A 19769-nucleotide genomic window follows, 5' to 3' on the forward strand; every position below is an offset into this window, starting at 1 on the left:
GAGCCACCCAGGCACCCCAACATAGCCTCTTTAATACACAGATCATTAAGTAGCCCTCAAACTCATCTAGTAATAAGGTTTTTGAAGTTTCTAGTCTGACTTGACCAACCCCACCTATAGCCCAAGTCTGGTACTTACCAAGAGCTTCTTACAGTAACCGAACCACCGGCTCCCATCTTCACCAGTTAAGACAAAGGAGAATGTTTCACTGGAAAAACAGTTAATAGTTTGAGATCCAAACAATCGCTTAGGGCATTCTTCATGGAAAAGACGACTGAAAAGGACTGTCCAACAGTCATTTTGGGATGTGAGAGGAGGCATTAATACTATATTAATCGCAAGTCACCTTCCTCCTGAGGGAGAATGTCCAGGCCTGAGAATGTCTTGCCTGGCACTGGAGTGAGCATGTATGTGTAGGAGACACGCTGACACCACTGTCTGCTTTTACGTTCTTCTTCATCCACTCTAGCTAGGAATCAAACCTACTTTTCCTTTTAGTGAATATCCAACTTAGTCTAACATTTAGGTGAGCTGTGAAGGACTTGGATAAGCTCTTTTGTCCTTCCAAATTCTTCCATTTAGGCCTGAGAGGTCCTATGGAACAGTGAGAGGCCAAGGAGTAGATCCTTGGTGTAAAAAAGTTAATAGGAGACTACCCGATCCTCCCTGGATCCTCCCTGGATCTGCATAGGTAATTTTCAAAAAGAAGACCAAGACAGAAACTCATTAATAATCAAAGGACTCTAAATCTGCACAGTGAATACATATGTCTACATATGGCCAAAAAATAAAGATGGAAACGAAGTACGCCAAAATATATAGTTATTATCTCTGAGTACCAGAATGCCAGTGACATACAATTTCTGCTTTTTTATTTACTCCTCTGTGTCTTCCAAATGGTCTAGGGGAGGAAAGCCAGGAAAGCCAGGTACAGAGCAGCCAGGCCGGTGTGAAAGAAGCTGCAGTGCACGTGGCAGCATGAGAGCACTGGGACCAATGGCTCAGAGAGGACAGCAGACATCAGGCCAAACTGGTCAGGAGGCACAGCAGCTCAGACAGGAGGTGATGTGACATGGAAGGGCAGAGCAGCTGCTCGGGCCACAGGGGAGGCTGTCCACCAGCAGGTTATCTGCATGTGACATGCTTCCCAGAGTCACGCTTTTCAGCCCCAGTAGCATGGTCAATAATCATAGTTCCGAGCAAAGTGAGATTGAGATTCAGAGATGATGACTGTTTATTGATTGAACACGGTTCCCACATGCTCTTCCCTTCTCAATACACTCACACCTCCCAGTCTGGAGCTTCCCTTCGTACAAGATTCACAGGGGAATGTACAACCTGCACTGTGGCTTCTGTCCACCTGAAGGACAAACAAGGTGCAGACATTGCTCTGTTCTAGCTCCTTCTAAGGAGAATCCCAAAGCTCAAGTCTTCTTTCCTTTTTCTGTCCACTTGGTGGCATTTCTGACTGTATGTGAAATGGAACATTCCCTGCCCACCCCCCTGCAGAACTGGCAAGCTACAGAGATTCTCAAACTCATTTTCCCTGTGACACTGAAACTATTCCGTGTTTTTCTTTTCTGAACTCACATAGGAAATGTTCTAATTCTGTTTCTTCCTTTCCTCCCACAGCATCCTTGACCTGCCACAGTGTCCACGTAGCTTTAACTGCTGGCTCTACCCTTTTTGCAAACATTCTGATTCTACTTTTGCAGTTCCAACAAACAGAAATCAGATAAAGGAGCATATTTACCTCTTGAGTTCTGACGTTGGCACCCAGTCCTTTGAGTCGGGAAAACAAAATTTGGGGATAACTTTGAGCCTCTCTTCAGTGTCTTTGGACTGTTTAAAGCCATGATCACCCTGAAAAAGGTAATGTCTTAGGTGATTAATATTCTATGTAAGTGGAGACTAGAAATACAAAAAGCCTCGTCTCGGGAAAAGAGGTCTCTGATAAGCCTAAGTAGTTATCTCAGCACAGTTTTATATTGTTTAACAAGACCAGAAGGCCAAGACCTATAATCACTGAAGACACACGGAGAACAGAGTTAAGAATAAAGAATCTTATTTTTACATAGAAATGTTTACTTGTGAAGATCCTATAATCTGATGCAAGAGAGGTGACTGAAAATAGTTTCTAGTCTAGAGACAGAATCTTAATTCAGGATTCACATACTAGTGGAAACAATATTTTTATGAATCACAGGACATCAAATAAAAATTGATGGTATCATATGCTGAGAGCAAAAACCCAGTTAGCTCCAGATACTCTCTGATCAATAATCAGAGATGTTTCGAAAAGGCAGGTGAATATTACTTAGAAAAGACACTACTTTTAGAATCTATCCCATATATAATCATTTCCCTTAGCATATAATCTCTTCTAACTAATTACTGGTTTGCAACTTCCTGTAAAATTCTAGCAAGAAAGACCCTTCTGTGCAAGTCTGATATTGTATGTCAAAGAACTATCTAAAATTAGTTATACCAAGAGATGTTTAAAAAGTAGTACTAAAACAAGCAGATAATAAGCCTAATAAACATACTACAGCAGATCCTTTAATTTAATTACTAAACAGAAGAGGCAGCCATTCTGAGTCACTGCAATATAAGCTCATCAGAAAAAAAGCATTCATTTTTTTAAAAAGATTTTATTTGACAGACAGAGATCACAAGTAGGCAGAGAGGCAGGCATAGAGAGGGGGCAGCAAACTCCCTGCTGAGCAGAGAGCAGAGAGCCCGATGCGGGGCTCGATCCCAGGACCCTGAGATCATGACCTGAGCCAAAGGCAGAGGCTTAACCCACTGAGCCACCCAGGTGCCCCAGAAAAGCATTCATTTTTTTAAAAAGATTTTATTTTTATTTATTTGACAGAGAGAGAGAGAGCACAAGTAAAGGGAGCAGCAGCAGAGAGAGAGGGAGAAGCAGGCTTCCCGGCTGAGCAAGGAGCCGGAATCAGGGCTCGATTCCAGGACCCTGGGCTCATGACCAGAGCCGAAGGCCGACACTTAACCAACTGAGCCACCCAGGTGCCCCTGGAAAACCACTCTCACAAAATTTTGGTCATCTCATACTCTGTTATTTTTATATTGTTAAATGACACACGATCATCTTCATCTAAGGTTCTCCACAACACCACCAGGAGAGACTTCATCGGCTCTTTCCCACCTTAACTCAGAGGAGCCTCATGCACGAAGATGCTCAGAAACTTGACTTAGAAACAGCCCTGAATCCCTGCCAGAGTCACACGGGGTCTTTAGCTGGTTCTGAGTCCCTTAATTCCAGCTTTGTTGAAAACATGTTCAACCCCAAGCTTTCTCAGCAAATGTAAGACTGACGGAAAAACAGAGAAAAAATTGAGCTTCTCTTTTGGGAAATCAGATTCCTCAAGACTCTCTGGATTACACGGTTATGACTTCTATGGCTCAGTGTTGTGACACTGTGCTCTCAGGCTACACTGAAGAATTCTGTAAGAAATTAAACGCAGACTTATTTACAGTAGGAATGTTGTCAAACACTTTTTTTTTTTTTTTTAATGAAAAGTCACGCAGGAAATGTCTCTGATTCCATGGCAATACAATCGGGCTTCACTAGCTTTTTTGGTGTACCATGTAGCTCAGGGTTTAAACCTCAGGTCCTAAAGCAGCCGAGCAGATAACATAAATGAGAGGAGGGGAGTAAGAAGGCGCGTGAGTCAGTGTCCCTTTGTGAAAGGACTACTCCTTACCGAGGCCAGCCACATCATCTGCAGAGCAGAGAGCAAGACCATACTGTGGGCCCCTTGTTCAAAAAGCAGGAAAAATTAAATAGAAAATAAAATATAAAACTTTTTCCTTTCTTCTTGAGTCTTTCCACCTCTAGTGGGATTTCTATTTGTTTTTTAATCTTATGCTCCCTCAGGCATAAGGTAGGGAAAAAACCCAAAGAATATTGTTAATAATAAATACCATTTATCAAGTGCTTACTACGTGCCAGGAACTGTGTTAAGCACTTCACATATATTATCTCATTAAACGCTCACTAATAAAGGATAACATTCTATACTGCTGACTATATGCTAGACACTCTTCTAAGTGCCTTATATGGCTCATTTAATCCTCAGTACAACTCAATGGGATAGACACTATTATGATTACTTCCATTTTACAAATGAAGAAACCAAGGCACAGAGCAGTTAGTAATGGCTCAAGGTCACGGAGCTAATAAGTGGCAGGTGCAGAGTTAGCTCTAAACTGCAACCCTATTCTGCCATATTTATCATTTCCCCCATTAAGAAAAAGAAAACTGAGGCTTTGCAACTTGCTAAAGGATACTTAGTAAACAGCAGAGCAAAAACTAGAAAACCAACTTGGATAATGAGCTTTTATGGCCCTCATTTGTAGCTCAGGCCTGACAGGAGATGTCCTTAGAGTTACCTACCAGATCCCACAAGAGGTACAGTAGTAGTAAAAGCTGCTTCAGACCACAATCAAAAGAAGAGAGGAAATACAATACACGCAGAGATGCAAGAACATTTCCGAATGCCTCTTGGGTCTCCTTGCACCTACCTTGCTAGGGAACTGCTGTATGACCTGAGGGATGTAGCTTATTTCTGATGGTTTCTTCTGGAGAGACACCACCACAAAAAGTTCAAAGAGCTGCTGCTCCTGTAGTTCAATGAGGTCCCTCTCCAAGGTCTGGTAGTGAGGATTCCTCTTGGAAGACTGCTGCAATTGTGCTAAGCGTTTGTGGCGATCTGCAATGAAACCAGGCAGCGTGGCTTATCCTCGGTTCATGAACCCTATGGACTACTCTTCACTCAGTCACTGCCAAATGCGGACTGCCTACCCAGTGCCAGCCACACAGACAGACCTGGGAGGGCTCTGACATTCCCCGTCCCCACCCATACTCTATGTGTAACCCAATACATATTCCTGTGCTGTCCCATCTTTCATGACACAACAACGGGATACGTGGAAAATGTCAGGTGAAAGCACCAGCCTGACAACAGATGCCGTTGTCAGGACCATGAAATCACACGCTCGTGTGTGTGTGTGTGAGAGAGATATCTGATAGAAGAACTGAGTCCTACAGAGGCTAGGTACAGAAGAGATGAGTCTGATAAAATTCAAACAAAAATAATCCTCACATCAACAGAACTTTCCTTTTCCCTTCTCTCCGTGGCAAACATCTGCTAATAATGGACATATGCTTATATCGACATATGGTGCTAAATGAAGAGGGGAAAATGAAGCAACAGAAGACATCAATTAGGGGCGCCTGGGTGGCTCAGTGGGTTAGGCCATTGCCTTCGGCTCGGGTCATGATCTCAGGGTCCTGGGATCGAGCCCCGCATCGGGCTCTCTGCTCAGCAGGGAGCCTGCTTCCCGTCCTCTCTCTCTGCCTGCCCCTCTGCCTACATGTAATCTTTCTGTGTCAAATAAATAAGTAAAATCTTAAAAAAAAAAGAAGACATCTATTAATGGACTAGTTTTCAAAAGAATGAGATTATGGAAGCATACTAAATATTTAAATAGTATGAGCAATTCCACTCAAAATTGGAGAGCATTTAGCCATTCTTCTTTATCTCTAAACTGTGAACAATCTGGGGTAGTCTCCTCTAGGGGAAATGCAATACTTGCAGAAGAAATAGTCTAAGCATCCCAGAGATTTGATTATGTGTCATTCTGAGCCATGATTAAAAGACCCAGTCTCTAACTGTTCGCTTTTCTTTTGAGATAGAATGCATTCTGTCCCCCAAAAAGTTATACTATGGATCAGATATTAAGAACACTTAAAAATTCACCTCAGGGGGCGCCTGGGTGGCTCAGAGGGTTAAGCCCCTGCCTTCGGCTCGGGTCATGATCCCAGGGTCCTGGGATCAAGCCCTGCATCGGGCTCTCTGCTTGGCAGGGAGCCTGCTTCCTCCTCTCTCTCTGCCTGCCTCTCTGCCTACTTGTGATCTCTCTCTCTGTCAAATAAATAAATAAAACCTTTAAAAAAAATTCACCTCAGAATGGCTCCCTGGAATTATCCAGTATATTTAGGCTCTAGGCAAAGCTTTACTTAACTCTAAAGGTCTCAGTTCAAGTCAAGACAATTTTAGGTCCTGTTTCTCAGTAGTGACAGCGCTAAATTCGTCATTTTTACACATGCAAGCTGAACCTGATGATGACTTAAGTTTCACCTTCAGTCAGGCTACTGAATCAAACACCTGAAGCGATTCAGGCCAACAGAGAGAGCACGTGACTATTAATCATAAGATCAGAGTATCAGACTTGGAACTGCCCAGTCCTCAGCTTGGATAATTCTTGTCTCTGACTTTTCCCATGCCTCAGTATGTCGATCAATCGGTTAAACAGGAACTTATAATTTGCTGTGAAAACCTATTAGATGAAGGATACAGAGCACCATGAAGTACTTGAAATACAGCCAAAATTGCATATGGCAGATTCTATATCCTAACAGAAATTAAATGGCACAATAATTTGAAATATAAATAAATGCCTGTGAGAAGAAACAGATCAATGTCTCCTGTCTTGATGTCAGAGATAATGAAGTTACTTAAATAAGTACATGTGAATGACTATGAAAAATCAGATATTTAATGGTATGTATTTGTCTCAGAGGATGATTCACACACTCTGTTTTGGCTGCTGGGAAACTACCGCACATATGTCTGAACACGCAGCCCCACCGCTCCCCTAAGAACATTCCATCTTAAGAACCAGCCTGTCTGCCTCATTGCAACATGGCAGATTTTTAACGCTGTCAAACATCTGATGGCGTACTGTTTAGTTCCCCAAATCTCAACAGGTTCTTGTAATGAAGAAATAGCCTACAAAATAGAGTTTAATGTGGGGAAAATGTGCTCAATCCCAAAGGAAGGTGCCACGCCACCCCATGACCGTGATCATCTCGAGAAAGGGAGCAGCCCCGTTGACTCACTCACTCTTTGGCAGATACTCAGCATCACTTTCGTTCCCACTGGCTTCACCTGAAAAGAGAGAGAGTTCCTATTGTACTGTCCAACAGTAGTAAGTCCGTGGGGGTGGGGACAGCATAAGGCCTCCATGGACCTGGAGACTTGGGAATGGGGAGTATTAAGGATGCTGAGCCTTTCTCCAGACACTTAGTTACAATAGGGTCGGGCAGTCACGAAAGAGAACAGACGACTCCAAGAAGCCACTTGCCCACCCTGGCTTCATTCCACTCTCTCCCCGCCCTACCTCCCCAGGTCCCAGCTCCTCCCTAATTCTATGGAGTCTGGTTCAGAGTAGATTCTATTTCTACCTTCCTTGCTTTGTCTTTATAGTCCCAAATAAGATATCAAAGGTAGACACACCAACCAGGCTGAATCAAAATCTCAACACAGAACCAACTATGAATTTAGAGTCATAGGAAAATGTGGGGCTCAGAGGGATAACCATATATATTTACGAAGAACCATACCCCTTTTATGATACTTCTAAGCTACCTCTAGACCAAACTCAAGTGTTCTTTACTCTGAATTCTTACAGTACTCAGACTGCTTATAGTACTCAGAGCTTTCTGAACAAGTAAATGAAAAATTTCTAGGGTGCCTGGGTGGCTCAGTGGGTTAAGCCGCTGCTTTCTGCTCAGGTCATGATCTCAGGGTCCTGGGATCGAGGCCCGCATCGGGCTCTCAGCAGGGAGCCTGCTTCCTCCTCTCTCTCTGCCTGCTTGTGATCTCTCTCTGTCAAATAAATAAATAAAATCTTTGAAAAAAAAAGAAAAAGAAAAATTTCTAGATTAAGTTGGAAAAGTTAAAGCAAAATTTAAAAAGGCACAGAAAGGGAAAATCTTTCTGTAACTTTCCTCCCTTTCGCCTTTTCTTTCTTTCCAGACACTTCCATAGTTTCCTAAGAGGTACCTGGTGCTAAGGCAGGACTTTCTGTATCAAGAAAAACAAGGCTAGGAGTTATAAATGAAAAATGCATATGTTTATTTATATAAAAATGTGAAGTGTCTACCTTATAAAAAATTACTAAATTCGAAAAGTAAACAATGAACTGGGAAGATATTTATAATACACACTGCCGACACAAGGATAAATTTCTTCATATTCAAACAGCTGTTATGAATGATTAAGAAAAATTACAGCACAGCAGAAAAATGAAAAAAGGGCAGGAATAAGCAATACATAGAAAAAGATTTAGAACTGTTGGTTAACATGGTAACTGTCCAAATTTATAATTAAAGAAAAGCAAGCTAAAATAATAAATAAGCTCCAATATTCAACCATGGTATTGGCAAAAATAAAAGAGCTTTATACAACATAGTATTAGTGAAAACTATGAGAAGAATTTCATTTTCCAATGCTGTTCATAGAAATGTAAGCAGTTACAATGTGTGGGACAATTTGACAGCAGTTATAAAAATATTAGGTGTACATGTTTTCTGGTTAAGTCCACTGCTAGAACTTATTCTACAGATGTATTTTTTCTTTAAGATTTTATTTATTTGACAGAGAGAGAGAGAGAGAGAGAGAGATCACAAGTAGGCAGCGGGGCAGGCAGAGAGCCTGATGTGGGGCTTGATCCCAGGACCCTGAGATCATAACCAGAGCCGAAGACAGAAGCTTAACCCACTGAGCCACCCACGCGCCCCTCTACAGATGTATTCTTACCAATATACAAATATATATACAAAAAGATGTATAACATAGCATTGTTCGAAGAGCAAAAAAAAGTGTGTGTGTGTCTGTGTGTGTGTGTATAGGGGTGTGTGTGTGTGTGTGTGTGTGTGTGTGTGTATATATACCTTCAAAGCCATAGGTTAAATAAAACGTGAAACAATCAGGGCACCTGGGTGGCTCAGTTGTTGGGTGTCTGCTTTCAGTTCAGGTCATGATCCCAGGGTCCCCGGACTGGGTCCCGAGTTGGGCTCTCTGCTCAGAGGGAAGTCTCTTTCTCCCTCTCCCACACCCACTTCTCTCTCTCTCAAATAAATAATCTTTTAAAAAAATATGAAACAATCAAAATGTCTACCATCCATACAATGAACTGTAGTACAGCTACATGGATCTCCATATGTTGGTACTGAAAGAGTTCTGAAATATATCACTTTCTGTTTTAAGCAAGATATACAAAGTCTGAATGGTATAAAAAATTATTTGGTAGAAAAACATCTACATGTGCATAAAATTTTCTGGGAGCAATTAGGATGCTTGGGGGGTTTATTATAATTTCTTGCTATATTCATTTAAATTTAATAATAAGGAATAAGAGAATGTTAAAAAATGCTGCTTCTTCAGCTTCTTCATAAGAGATATAACAGAAAAAGGAACTATTTAAATGTTGTATGGGTTTTGGCAGGTTCGATTTTTTTTTTCTTAAGTAGGAACTATGCCCAAACATGGCACTTGAACTCATGACCCGGAGATCAAGAGCCAGGCACTGACTGAGCCAGTCAGGCACCTTTTTTTTTGTTGTTATTTAAAAAAAAAAAATCTTTAAATTAATTTATTTATTTAAAGTAAGCTCCACACCCAGTGTGGGGCTTGAACTCATGACCCTGAGAACAAGGGTCACACCCTCTACAGACTGAGCCAGTTAGACATCCCCAATGTTTTTTGATTTGGGTATAGTTGACACACAGTGTTACATTAGTTTCAGGTGTACAATACAATGATTTGACAAGTGCATACATTATGCTCTGATGACGTGCAAGCATAGCTACTATCTCACAGGCTTTATAACTTCAAATTATCCGTGATAGAAAGCATAATGGAGCTAGGAAGCATTACTTAGTATGAAGGAACAAACACTGTGAGCTCCTGAGTCCTGTTTGTGTCCTTAGCATCAGACACTTCTTAGGGGCCTATTAAGGGTCTGGAGAGAGAGAGAAAAAGAAAGGGGAAACGAAGGAAAGGTTATACAATGGAAAAAGACCCTACCGAAGCTCATTTAGATAGCTTTAATACATTCACATCTGTAGGTTTTGATGATCTGCTTTCCAAGACACGGAATGAGGGTGAAGGGGTTTATAAGGCAAATAGGAAAATCTACTGAGAATCTGTAGGGATCAAAAAAGAAAGAGGTTGTCCCTTTTTTTATACGTGACTTCAACACCAAAATTATAATGACAGAATTGAAGAAGGACAATAAATCATTTTGTAAGAGCTGATAACTAAAAGTTAAGAAACGTTTAGGTTGGAACAGATTCAGTAAAACTTAGCATGTACTGACAAAGTAGGTAAATATAATTATCTGGTTCTACTAGTCATTGTTGATCTACAGACAAAAGCTTAGGGAGGAAAACAAAAAATGTGAGAATGTGAATAGGGAGCCAGGAGATCCTCAGGCATGAGAGAAATTCCTCAGACCCACTAGAGGACCTGCTCCCAGAGACGGGGTAAATGTGTATTTTCTTTGAGCCATGCAAAAGAAAAATGCAGTTGTGGGGAAGATTGCTCCCTTCTTTTTTGTTTTTGTGCTTATTAGAAGTTCGCCATTCATGCTGTTGAATTTTTTTTTTTCAATAATGATACAGCAAAAAAAAAGGGGGGGGGGTTTGGGCTCTTCAAAAACTTATCTTAGAGTCAAGTCTACTAAAATATTCCTAATCCTTAAGGCATAAATAAGGCATACAAACAGAATAAGAGCTCAGTGAGAGTCTTATTGACTCTTGTACTTGACAGTACACCTGTTAGAAGACTGCTATTAATCTGAGAAAATGGTAAAGTTCTCTAAGAATTTGTCCGGGCCCCAGTATCCTGAAATTTTACATAACCTAAAATTTATAATGTATTTCCTTATCTAGAAACAGTGACATAACATCTGCCACATAGGGCTGTTGAGAAAATTAATGAGAATGTGTCTGAAAGGGTCCAGCATGGTAACTGGCATCAGTTTTCATCTTCTTTATCTAGTTCTGAACTACACAAACACAAAGCCTTTGACAATATCCTTGTTGAGGATAAAAGATACACATGGAGAAGAAATAAACTGCTAAAAATCAAGGGTTATGAGAAAAATTGAGAGTAACTGTTAGTGATAATAAAGGATAAGATTTCATGGTCCCATGCTCCTTCCTTCAAACGGACATTTCCTCCTCTGGCTCCGCTCCCTCCTCTATAAAATTAGGGTAGTCCCTGCCTCCTAGTGTTGTCGGACGTTGTCCATGAGATAAAGGGTGTAGAAAAACTAATACTGCATTCTGTAAAAGGTATCTATGAGTCACAACAACCAAAATTATTTTTTCTGCAGAAGAGACGACTGGAACATGTTTTGATAACTGCTTTTGAAAATATGAAAACTGGAAAAAAATATGAACACTTGTATCTAAAATGGTGACTAGTTGATTTTAGAGTAAGAAGAAAAGTCTTAAATTGCAGCATAGAGGGTTTTATTTTCAAAGAGTAATTGTTGGAATGGAGGATAGGTTTTCAAGGGAAATTAAAAAATTGCTGTCTTTGGATGTCTGCAAAAATAGGAAACTTTCTTCTGTGGTATGACTTGGCTGTTGTTTCCCACTTGACAAAAATTGCTAAGTTCTACATATTCTTTGCCAGACAGCCAAGTTGAGAATCTTGCATGAATCCATATGAAATTCTAATAACTTACTACGGATGCTGAAAGTTTCTTGATTAAGTAAGATGAGTTTTGGGGCACCTGGGTGGCACAGTCGGTTATGCATCCCACTGCTGGTTTCTGCTCAGGTTGTGATCTCAGGCGGCTGAGATAAAGCCCCATGTCAGGCTCTGCGTTCAGCGCTGAGCCTGCTTGAGATTCTCTTTCCCTCTTCCTCTGCCCCTCCCACTCATGCTCTCCCTAAAATAAAAAATTAAATCTTTAGGGGTGGCTCAGTGGGTTGAGCCTCTACCCTCAGCTCAGGTCTTGGTCTCAAGGTCCTAGGATCGAGCCCCACATCAGACTCTCTGCTCAGCGGGGAGCCTGCTTCCCCCTCTCTCTCTGCCTGCTTTTCTGCCTACTTGCGATCTCTCTCTCTCTCTCTTGCTCGCTCGCTGTCAAATAAATAAATAAATAATTTTTAAAAATCTTAAAAAAAAAAAGACAATGTAAATTTTCTCTAGGCATCTGACAGATAAAACTACTGAGCTGAGTAGATGATTATCAGTTGAGCACCACACACCTGTAGTCTATATATATCTAATATGCTCATTTCTCCACTAAAAAGTTAATACTGATAAATGACTATAAATCAAAGTAGGATTACAAAATAATGATACATTCTGCCTATGAAGATTAGTCTTTTTTTTTTTTTTTAAAGAGAAAATCAGTCTTACTGGCTTCTAATATTTTTAAACTTATTTAATTTGTTTACATTGTTATTACTTGCCACAGAACTAAATAAAAGAGATTTGAGGAAGAATAGAAATAATCCCTTATCCTAAAGAAGTTATATTGAGGGCCACTTGGGTGGCTCAGTTGGTTGGACACCTGCCTTCGGCTTGGGTTGTGGTCCCGGGGTCCTGGGATCGAACCCTGCATCGGACTCCCTGCTCTGTGGGAAGCCTGCTTCTCCCTCTCCCACTCCCCCTGTTTGCTGTCTCTCTCTCTCTGTCAAATAAATAAACAAAATCTTTAAAAAAAAGTTATATTGAAGTAGGGTAGGAAACTACACCAAAAATTATAATCACATAGACATTAAGTTATGTGATTTTCCGCTCAAATCCTGACAGCTCTGGACATCGGGAACAATTCTTACCTTTTGAGGGAGGTACATCTTTTCCAGTATATGGCTGTAACTTTACCCTCTTTTTCCCTCTCTTAGATTCAAATATGTCAGCGATTTTCAATACAAGCTGAAAAAAGATTAAAAAAGTACAAGTTAAAACCAACACCAACTTGTTCTTTGTTTTTTTGTTTTTGTTTTTGTTTTTTTTTTAAAGATTTCATTTTTAAGTGATCTCTACACTTACCTTGGGGCTGGTACTCACAACCCCAGATCAAGAATTGTACATTCCACTGACTGAACCATGCCCCTACTTTTTCTTTTTAAAGATTCAATACAAAGTTCTGATGATATTAATTAGTGATTCTCATTCAGAGAAAGATCCATTTTTATACATAAAACCCTTCACATTTTAAAAATTTTGAAACTAAAGTGATCTTTATTAAGATGATATGTTGTTCTAACACAAAGTCCATACAACATGGGTAAGAGGAGAAGGAAAGGGTATGTCATTTCCAGCAGAATCCAGCACAGGCTCTTAGAGACATTCCTTGTCACTCTATGTCACAATATGCAAGAAATCTGCCTATTGCATTCTACTTGTTGACCAAGCCTTCCCTATTGCCCAGAGTAGGAAGAAGAATACTCATTCCACTTGGAAGTCAGGGTAAGGCTCAGTTATTTCTGTTCCCTGGAATTCTTTGCAAAAGAAAATAATCATGTTGACAAAGTTTTTGTCAAAGCAAATACTCTCTTTGCTACTGGGAGCACTAATATTATAATTTATTTTAGAAACATCCTAAAAAATAGGAGGCTCTCAAATATACTTTAGTATAAAAAGCAGGTTCCACTTAGTAAGCATTACTTGGAATTTTTTTCTTTGCTGCCGTGTAAGAGAAAGACAGACATGCACACAGAGTAGGTTTAAAAAAAAAAAAGGAAAGATGTGTCAACAAAACTCAAATAAAAAAATCTTTTTTAAAAGAGAGAAAAAAATCAAGCTGATGAACAGTCACTTTTAAAAGGAGGAATTTGGGGTATCTGGCTGGCTCAGTCGGTAGAGCCTGTGTTTGAGCCCCACCGTGGGCGTAGAGATTGCTTAGGTAAATACACTTAAAAAAGAAATGAAAGAAGGAATTCGTTAGTTTTCCATGCATATTTCTCTTTCTTTCTTAAAATTCCAAGCTTTTCTTTAATCATTAATCCTGATTTAACATATTTAACGCCCAGAATTACAACTGTTAGCAACATAAGAACCAACAAATTTGCTTGAGAAAAATGTTCCTGTTTTCTTTTTTGTCCTTGTTTCTCTAGCAATCCTGGCAATCCACAGGCAGTGAATCAGCCCAGAGCAAGAAAAATAGCATGTGAGAAACATGTGCTTCCAATATGCAGATTATTCCCACATTTCTGGATGAGTTTATTCTTTTAAAGATTTTATAGCTGCCATTCAAGTGAAAAATTACCAGTGTTCTTAAATATTACCATTATTAAAAAAATAAGGGAATTCAACATAAAAAGATATTGTTAGGGGCTATAGGAAAGACATATGAGAGCAAACATGTATTTTGGAGACATACCCAAATAGTGTAATTATTTCTTTTTTTAAAGATTGACTTATGTACTTATATTAGAGAGAAAAAGCATGTTCTCTAGGGGTGAAATGGGAGGGAGAGGGAGAGAGAATCTTAAACTGATGCCATGCTGAGCGCAGAGCCTGACATGTGGCTCAATCTTATGACCCTGAGAGCATGACCCAAGCTGAAACCAAGAGTCAGACACTTAACTGACTGTGCCACCCAGGCACCCCTAAAAATAGTGTAATTAGTAATCAGTATTTGAAAAGTATACTCAAAAGGAGCCTCAAATATTATAAAGGAAAGGGAACTGTCTGTTCTCGAAACAGGAGATAAAGTAATAAAATTGTAATTTTGCTTATGAGTTAGGAAGAGGAGCCTACGTTTATCTTCCAGTAAATACTGTAGGGTACAGCAGGAAGTATTATATTCTCCCAACGAAATGATAGAAACCATACTGCTATATACAGTTGACACAAATAATATGAGACCTTGGGAAATCTACTCTAGGAAACAATCCCACACAGGCTTTCACAGTAGGGAAAGAAAGGAAGGGTGGGGAAGAGGCATATGGACTAGATCAGTGATTTTCAAACCATGAAACCGGTTTTCCTTCCTGGATAGTTCTAGTCATCAAAGGGGAAGTAAATGAAAACTGCTTTCCTCATGGAATGCTGTGGCTGAAGATACTCAAAAGTCAAAATTTTGTATTGCAAACAGAACATCCTAAAAGGATTTAATCCAAGGAGGGTCGCTAATAGTTTATTCCTGCCTGGTCATCAAGGATTCATCACCACATTCCCCCCACTCACTTCTCCAAAGGCCTTTGAGGAAATAACCAGAAAAGGAAAAGCTGGATCACATCACCCAAGTTAGGAAGAGAAAGAGCTTTGAGTACTCGGGGATCCACAGTACCTAAAACACCGAGGCATGATATTAAAAGACTGCAAATTTCCATCGGTCTCACTGAAATCTACAATCCATTACTCCCAAATATTTGTTAATGTCATTCCGAGAATCATGTCTTTTTTTTTTTTTTAAATGATTTTATTTATTTATTTGACACAGAGAGAGAGGGAACACAAGCAGGGGGAGTGAGAGAGGGAGAAGCAGGTGCCTCGCTGAGTAGGCACCCCAATGTGGGGCTCTATCCCAGGACCCTGGGATCATGACCTGAGCTGAAGGCAGACGCTTAACGACTAAGCCACCCAGGTGCCCCCGAGAATCACGTCTTAAATGCAGTCCCTTCTGTGTTTGTACTCTCGCCCCTGTGAACACATTATCTGTTGTCTCTGGGCCATGCAGGAGGCTGCTTTGTTGTGCTGGCATGACAGATCAGAGGACAGAACTACTCTAGAAAGCCTCGCCATTCTTTAAACGTCAGATTCTTACATATTCCTCACCATATGCAGGAGAGTAAACAGCTGAAGAGGTTTGCTTTTTTTTTCTTTCACTGAGAGAGATGTGTTTGGTGCTTTTTTAGAACCGTGTGTCTTTAACTGTTCACATAATAAAGAGGGAGGGGCAGGAAATAGATCAGAAGAATTAAAGTATTGTGGAACAGAATATTTCCCAAGGAACCGATCAGCAGTTACTAAACCAAAAAACAGCTGGGACTTTTGTTTAATGTTAAAATCAGGTACCAAAACTGCGTGCCAAATGAATACATGCAGTTCATTCAGATGGGATTAAGGGAAGGAATACTATTTAAGTGATCTGATTTTTTTTTTCATTTCTGCAGAATTATCCTGAAGACGTTCTAAATTATAGAAGAACAAAGTAACAAAGAATTTAAAAATATTTTCATGCACTTTCTTAAGGGTCTCTCCTTAAAAAAATATATATCTGTTTATAAATAATCCCAATTTCTTCATTTTGGTCCTAAGAGCTCTGTCTGAGATGGTATAGATTTACTGCCTTTTCTCCCTTGAGAGAAAAATAATTTATTTAATGTAATTGCTGATAATTTCTATTCCCAAGCAAGAGTCAGATTTCTTTCTTCTTCCCCCAAATGGAAATTTTTGTCCAAAATTAAAGGCATATACTTTGTGATTACTGAAAATCTGTAAACTCAGGCATAAAAGTGTTCACTTCAGCAACTAAATGAGTGAGTGAAAATAACAGCACTGGGGCGCCTGGGTGGCTCAGTTGGTTAAGCATCTGCCTTTGGTTCAGGTTATGATCCCAGGGTCTTGGGATGGAGCCCCATGCCCGGCTCCCTGCTCCGCAGGGAGTCTGTTTCTCTCTCTCCCTCTGCCTCTTTCCGGCTTGTGCACTCTCTCTCTCTTAAATAAATAAATAAAATCTTAATAAAAAAAAAAAAAAGAAAGAAAAGAACAACACTGTAGCCAGCTTAACAGAATGTCCTCTTACATGAGATTCTAGTGCTTCCTTAAAACAGACAGCTGATTTTAATGAGAACTAAGGTAACTGAAGTGAAACCTTCCATCTAAAATCAATTTTCCAAATCCATAAAAAAGCCCTGGCAAAAGGCACTCATGCATTCTTCTTTCATGAGCAAAAACCTAAACTTTAAGGCTGCTTTCCAAATCTTCTCATTCCAGTAGATCAGTCCTTTTTTTTTTTTTTTTTTTTTAAGATTTTATTTATTTATTTAACACAGAGAGAGTGATCACAAGTAGGCAGAGAGACAGGCAAAGAGAGAGGGGGAAGCAGGCTCCTGGCTGATCAGAGCCCAATGTAGGGCTCAATCCCAAGACCCCGAGATCATGACCTGAGCTGAAGGCAGAGGCTTAACCCACTGAGCCACCCAGCTGCCCCTCCAGTAGATCAGTTCTAACCTATTATTCATTTCAGTCTAAAGTGTATTTATTCTCATTTATGGAAATGAAGTAAGAGTCAAAGAATGAAAGTACTAGAGTCCTTACCCTTGGAAGATTTTTCCTCTTCCTGTTTGCAACTTCTCCAGCTCGGAAAAGCTTCCATTCAGTTAAAGTGACAGGCAAAGTGGTATCCTTTGTGAGCTTTGACCGTAAATAAGCTTGGGAGCTCTTCAGTTCCATAGTCTTCCGGTTGAGGAAATGTGGTTTGGGAGGAAGCTAAAACAGGAGAAGATGTATTGGTAAGGGTAAGATCGTGTAGGGAATGACAATGTGTCAAAGTCAAGTTATCTCAGAAAACCACGTCTTTTGTCTTTAAAGTCACCTCAGTTGAGGATATCAGAATTTCTTTTTCCCCATTTGTAAACTCATTTATCAGGTTTCTAATCCAATGTTCTACAAAGATGTCATCACATTTCCAGAAAACAACAACTCAGAGTCCTCATTAACTCAAGGCAGTCTTTGCCTGCCAGGGTGATGAATGCTTTCAGGGAAAAGTCAGGTAATTTAGGGCACAGATTGTTGTGGGACTAATAGGGAGCTGTGGTAACTACAGTGAAACGAAAAGCTAGTAGCTTGTCTAAAGGTGTGCGTAATCTCATATTTTTGAAGTGCTAGTAAGTGAACAGAAACCCCAAAACGAAAGAAAATAAAAAGTTGTGTGCTGCCCCCCACAACCCCACAAAGAACACAAAAACCACCACTACCAACAAGACCCATATTTCAGTGCCTCTTCATCTTGGCCTTAGTTAAACCACTTTAACATTTTTTGGGGATCACAAACAAGAATCTTGGGTTTTCTTAGGTTAATTACATATAATGTTTTCTCATACTGATCCTTTGGTTTTACCTTTGGTGTTCTGAAAGCACTTTTTGGGGGGGGTAGCTTCCAAGCTGAAGGGGATCTCCACATGGGTAAAGGGTGCACTGGAATGTCTTCATAGGGATTTTCTTTGGCGGGATCTTGAAAAATAATGGGAAAACAAAGTTTAGAGAAACACAGTTACATGGAAACAAAGGGACTACAGCTAGGAGGAGAAATAAAGAACTATGTTCGGCTCCCTAGTCTATATTGCTGGCCCTTTAAGCTTGAAAACCACTCAGGCATCCCACCAAGCTAAAAGAATTCTCAAAATACTATATATTATAAACATCTACTTCTGAACTCAGCAGTCCACTAAACTGGCTACAAAAACCATTCAAAAATAAAAGAATTTTGGGACGCCTGGGTGGCTCAGTTGGTTGGATGACTGCCTTCGGCTCAGGTCATGATCCCGGAGTCCCGGGATCGAGTCCCGCATCAGGCTCCCAGCTCCATGGGGAGTCTGCTTTGCTCTCTGACCTTCTCCTCGCTCATGCTCTCTCTGTCTCTCTCTCAAATAAATAAATAAAATCTTAAAAAAAAATGAATAAAAGAATTTATATGACAAAAGTTTCCATATTTAAAAGAAACAGTGGGACGCCTGGGTGGCTTAGTTGTTAAGCTTGTCTGCCTTTGGCTCAGGTCATGATCCCAGGTCATGGGATCCAGCCCTGCATCAGGTTCTCTGCTCTGTGGTGGGAAGCCTGCTTCTCCCTCTCCCACTCTCTCTGCTTGTGTTCCCTCTCTCCCTGTGTCTCTGTCAAATAAATACATAAAATCTTTAAAAAAAAAAAAAAAAAGAAACAGCTACAGTAACATACGCTTGATTATAAAAGAAAATACCATCCTACAGTTAAGGGCCCCACCAAGTACATACTCATTAAATTTAACTGCAAAGTTTGTGGACACGTACATATTATATCCTCATAGATATTGTCCTCCGACTGTGTGTAATAAAGTGCCGAGCCGGAATTTCTTCCAAGTTCTTCATGAATTTTCTGTGAGCTCCGATTTCGAAAGTGCTGAATATCCTCAAATTCAAAGGATTTCCTTAAGAAAGGAGATATGTTTTAAAGTTATATTGTTTTAAAACTCTAGTGTTCTTGGGGCGTCTGGGTGGCTCAGTTGGTTAAGCCTCTGCCTTCGTCTCAGGTCATGATCCCAGAGTCCTGGGATCGAGCCCTACACTGGGCTCTCTGCTCAGCTGGGAGCCTGCTTCCTCCTCTATCTCTGCCTGCCTCTCTGTCTACTTGCAATCTCTGTCTGTTAAATACATAAATTTAAAAAAATCTTTAAAAAATGGGGAGCCTTGGTGGCTTAGTGGGTTAAAGCCTCTGCCTTCGGCTCAGGTCATGGTCTCAGGGTCCTGGGATCGAGCCCCGCATCGGGCTCTCTGCTCAGCTGGGAGCCTGCTTCCTCCTCTATCTCTGCCTGCCTCTCTGTCTACTTGCAATCTCTGTCTGTTAAATACATAAATTTAAAAAAATCTTTAAAAAATGGGGAGCCTGGGTGGCTTAGTGGGTTAAAGCCTCTGCCTTCGGCTCAGGTCATGGTCTCAGGGTCCTGGGATCGAGCCGGCATAGGGCTTTCTGCTCAGTGGGGAGCCTGCTTCCCTTCCTCTCTCTCTGCCTGCCTCTCTGCCTGCTTGTGATTTGTCTGTCAAATAAATAAATAAAATCTTTAAAAAAAATCTTTAAAAAATAAATAAATGAAACGCTAGTGTTCTTTAAATTGGTATGCTAGAAATCAGTAAGTAAAGGACTTGCATGCAAAATTACAAAGGTGTTTTATCATATACCTAAGAATAATAAACTAGGCTGATACCTTATATACGCCATGAGAAAACTGGA

The 19769-nt window shown here is 40.3% G+C and overlaps 1 protein-coding gene across 1 annotated transcript in view; it reads right to left on the reverse strand.

Annotated features, from left to right (window-relative positions):
- DENND2C (DENN domain containing 2C) overlaps positions 1–19769 on the reverse strand; it is an 82666-nt gene that overhangs the window by 17802 nt on the left and 45095 nt on the right. Inside the window, exons 3-10 of the mRNA XM_059136808.1 lie at positions 18833–18969; positions 17908–18020; positions 17106–17276; positions 12674–12770; positions 6933–6977; positions 4549–4736; positions 1754–1863; positions 139–208 (exon numbers count right to left, since the gene is read on the reverse strand). Of these exons, the coding sequence (XP_058992791.1) occupies positions 139–208; positions 1754–1863; positions 4549–4736; positions 6933–6977; positions 12674–12770; positions 17106–17276; positions 17908–18020; positions 18833–18969 (931 nt within the window). The remainder of the gene's footprint in view (positions 1–138; positions 209–1753; positions 1864–4548; positions 4737–6932; positions 6978–12673; positions 12771–17105; positions 17277–17907; positions 18021–18832; positions 18970–19769) is intronic.

This window comes from Mustela lutreola, chromosome 10, assembly GCF_030435805.1.
Source record: "Mustela lutreola isolate mMusLut2 chromosome 10, mMusLut2.pri, whole genome shotgun sequence".
NCBI classification, from domain to species: Eukaryota; Metazoa; Chordata; class Mammalia; order Carnivora; family Mustelidae; genus Mustela; species Mustela lutreola.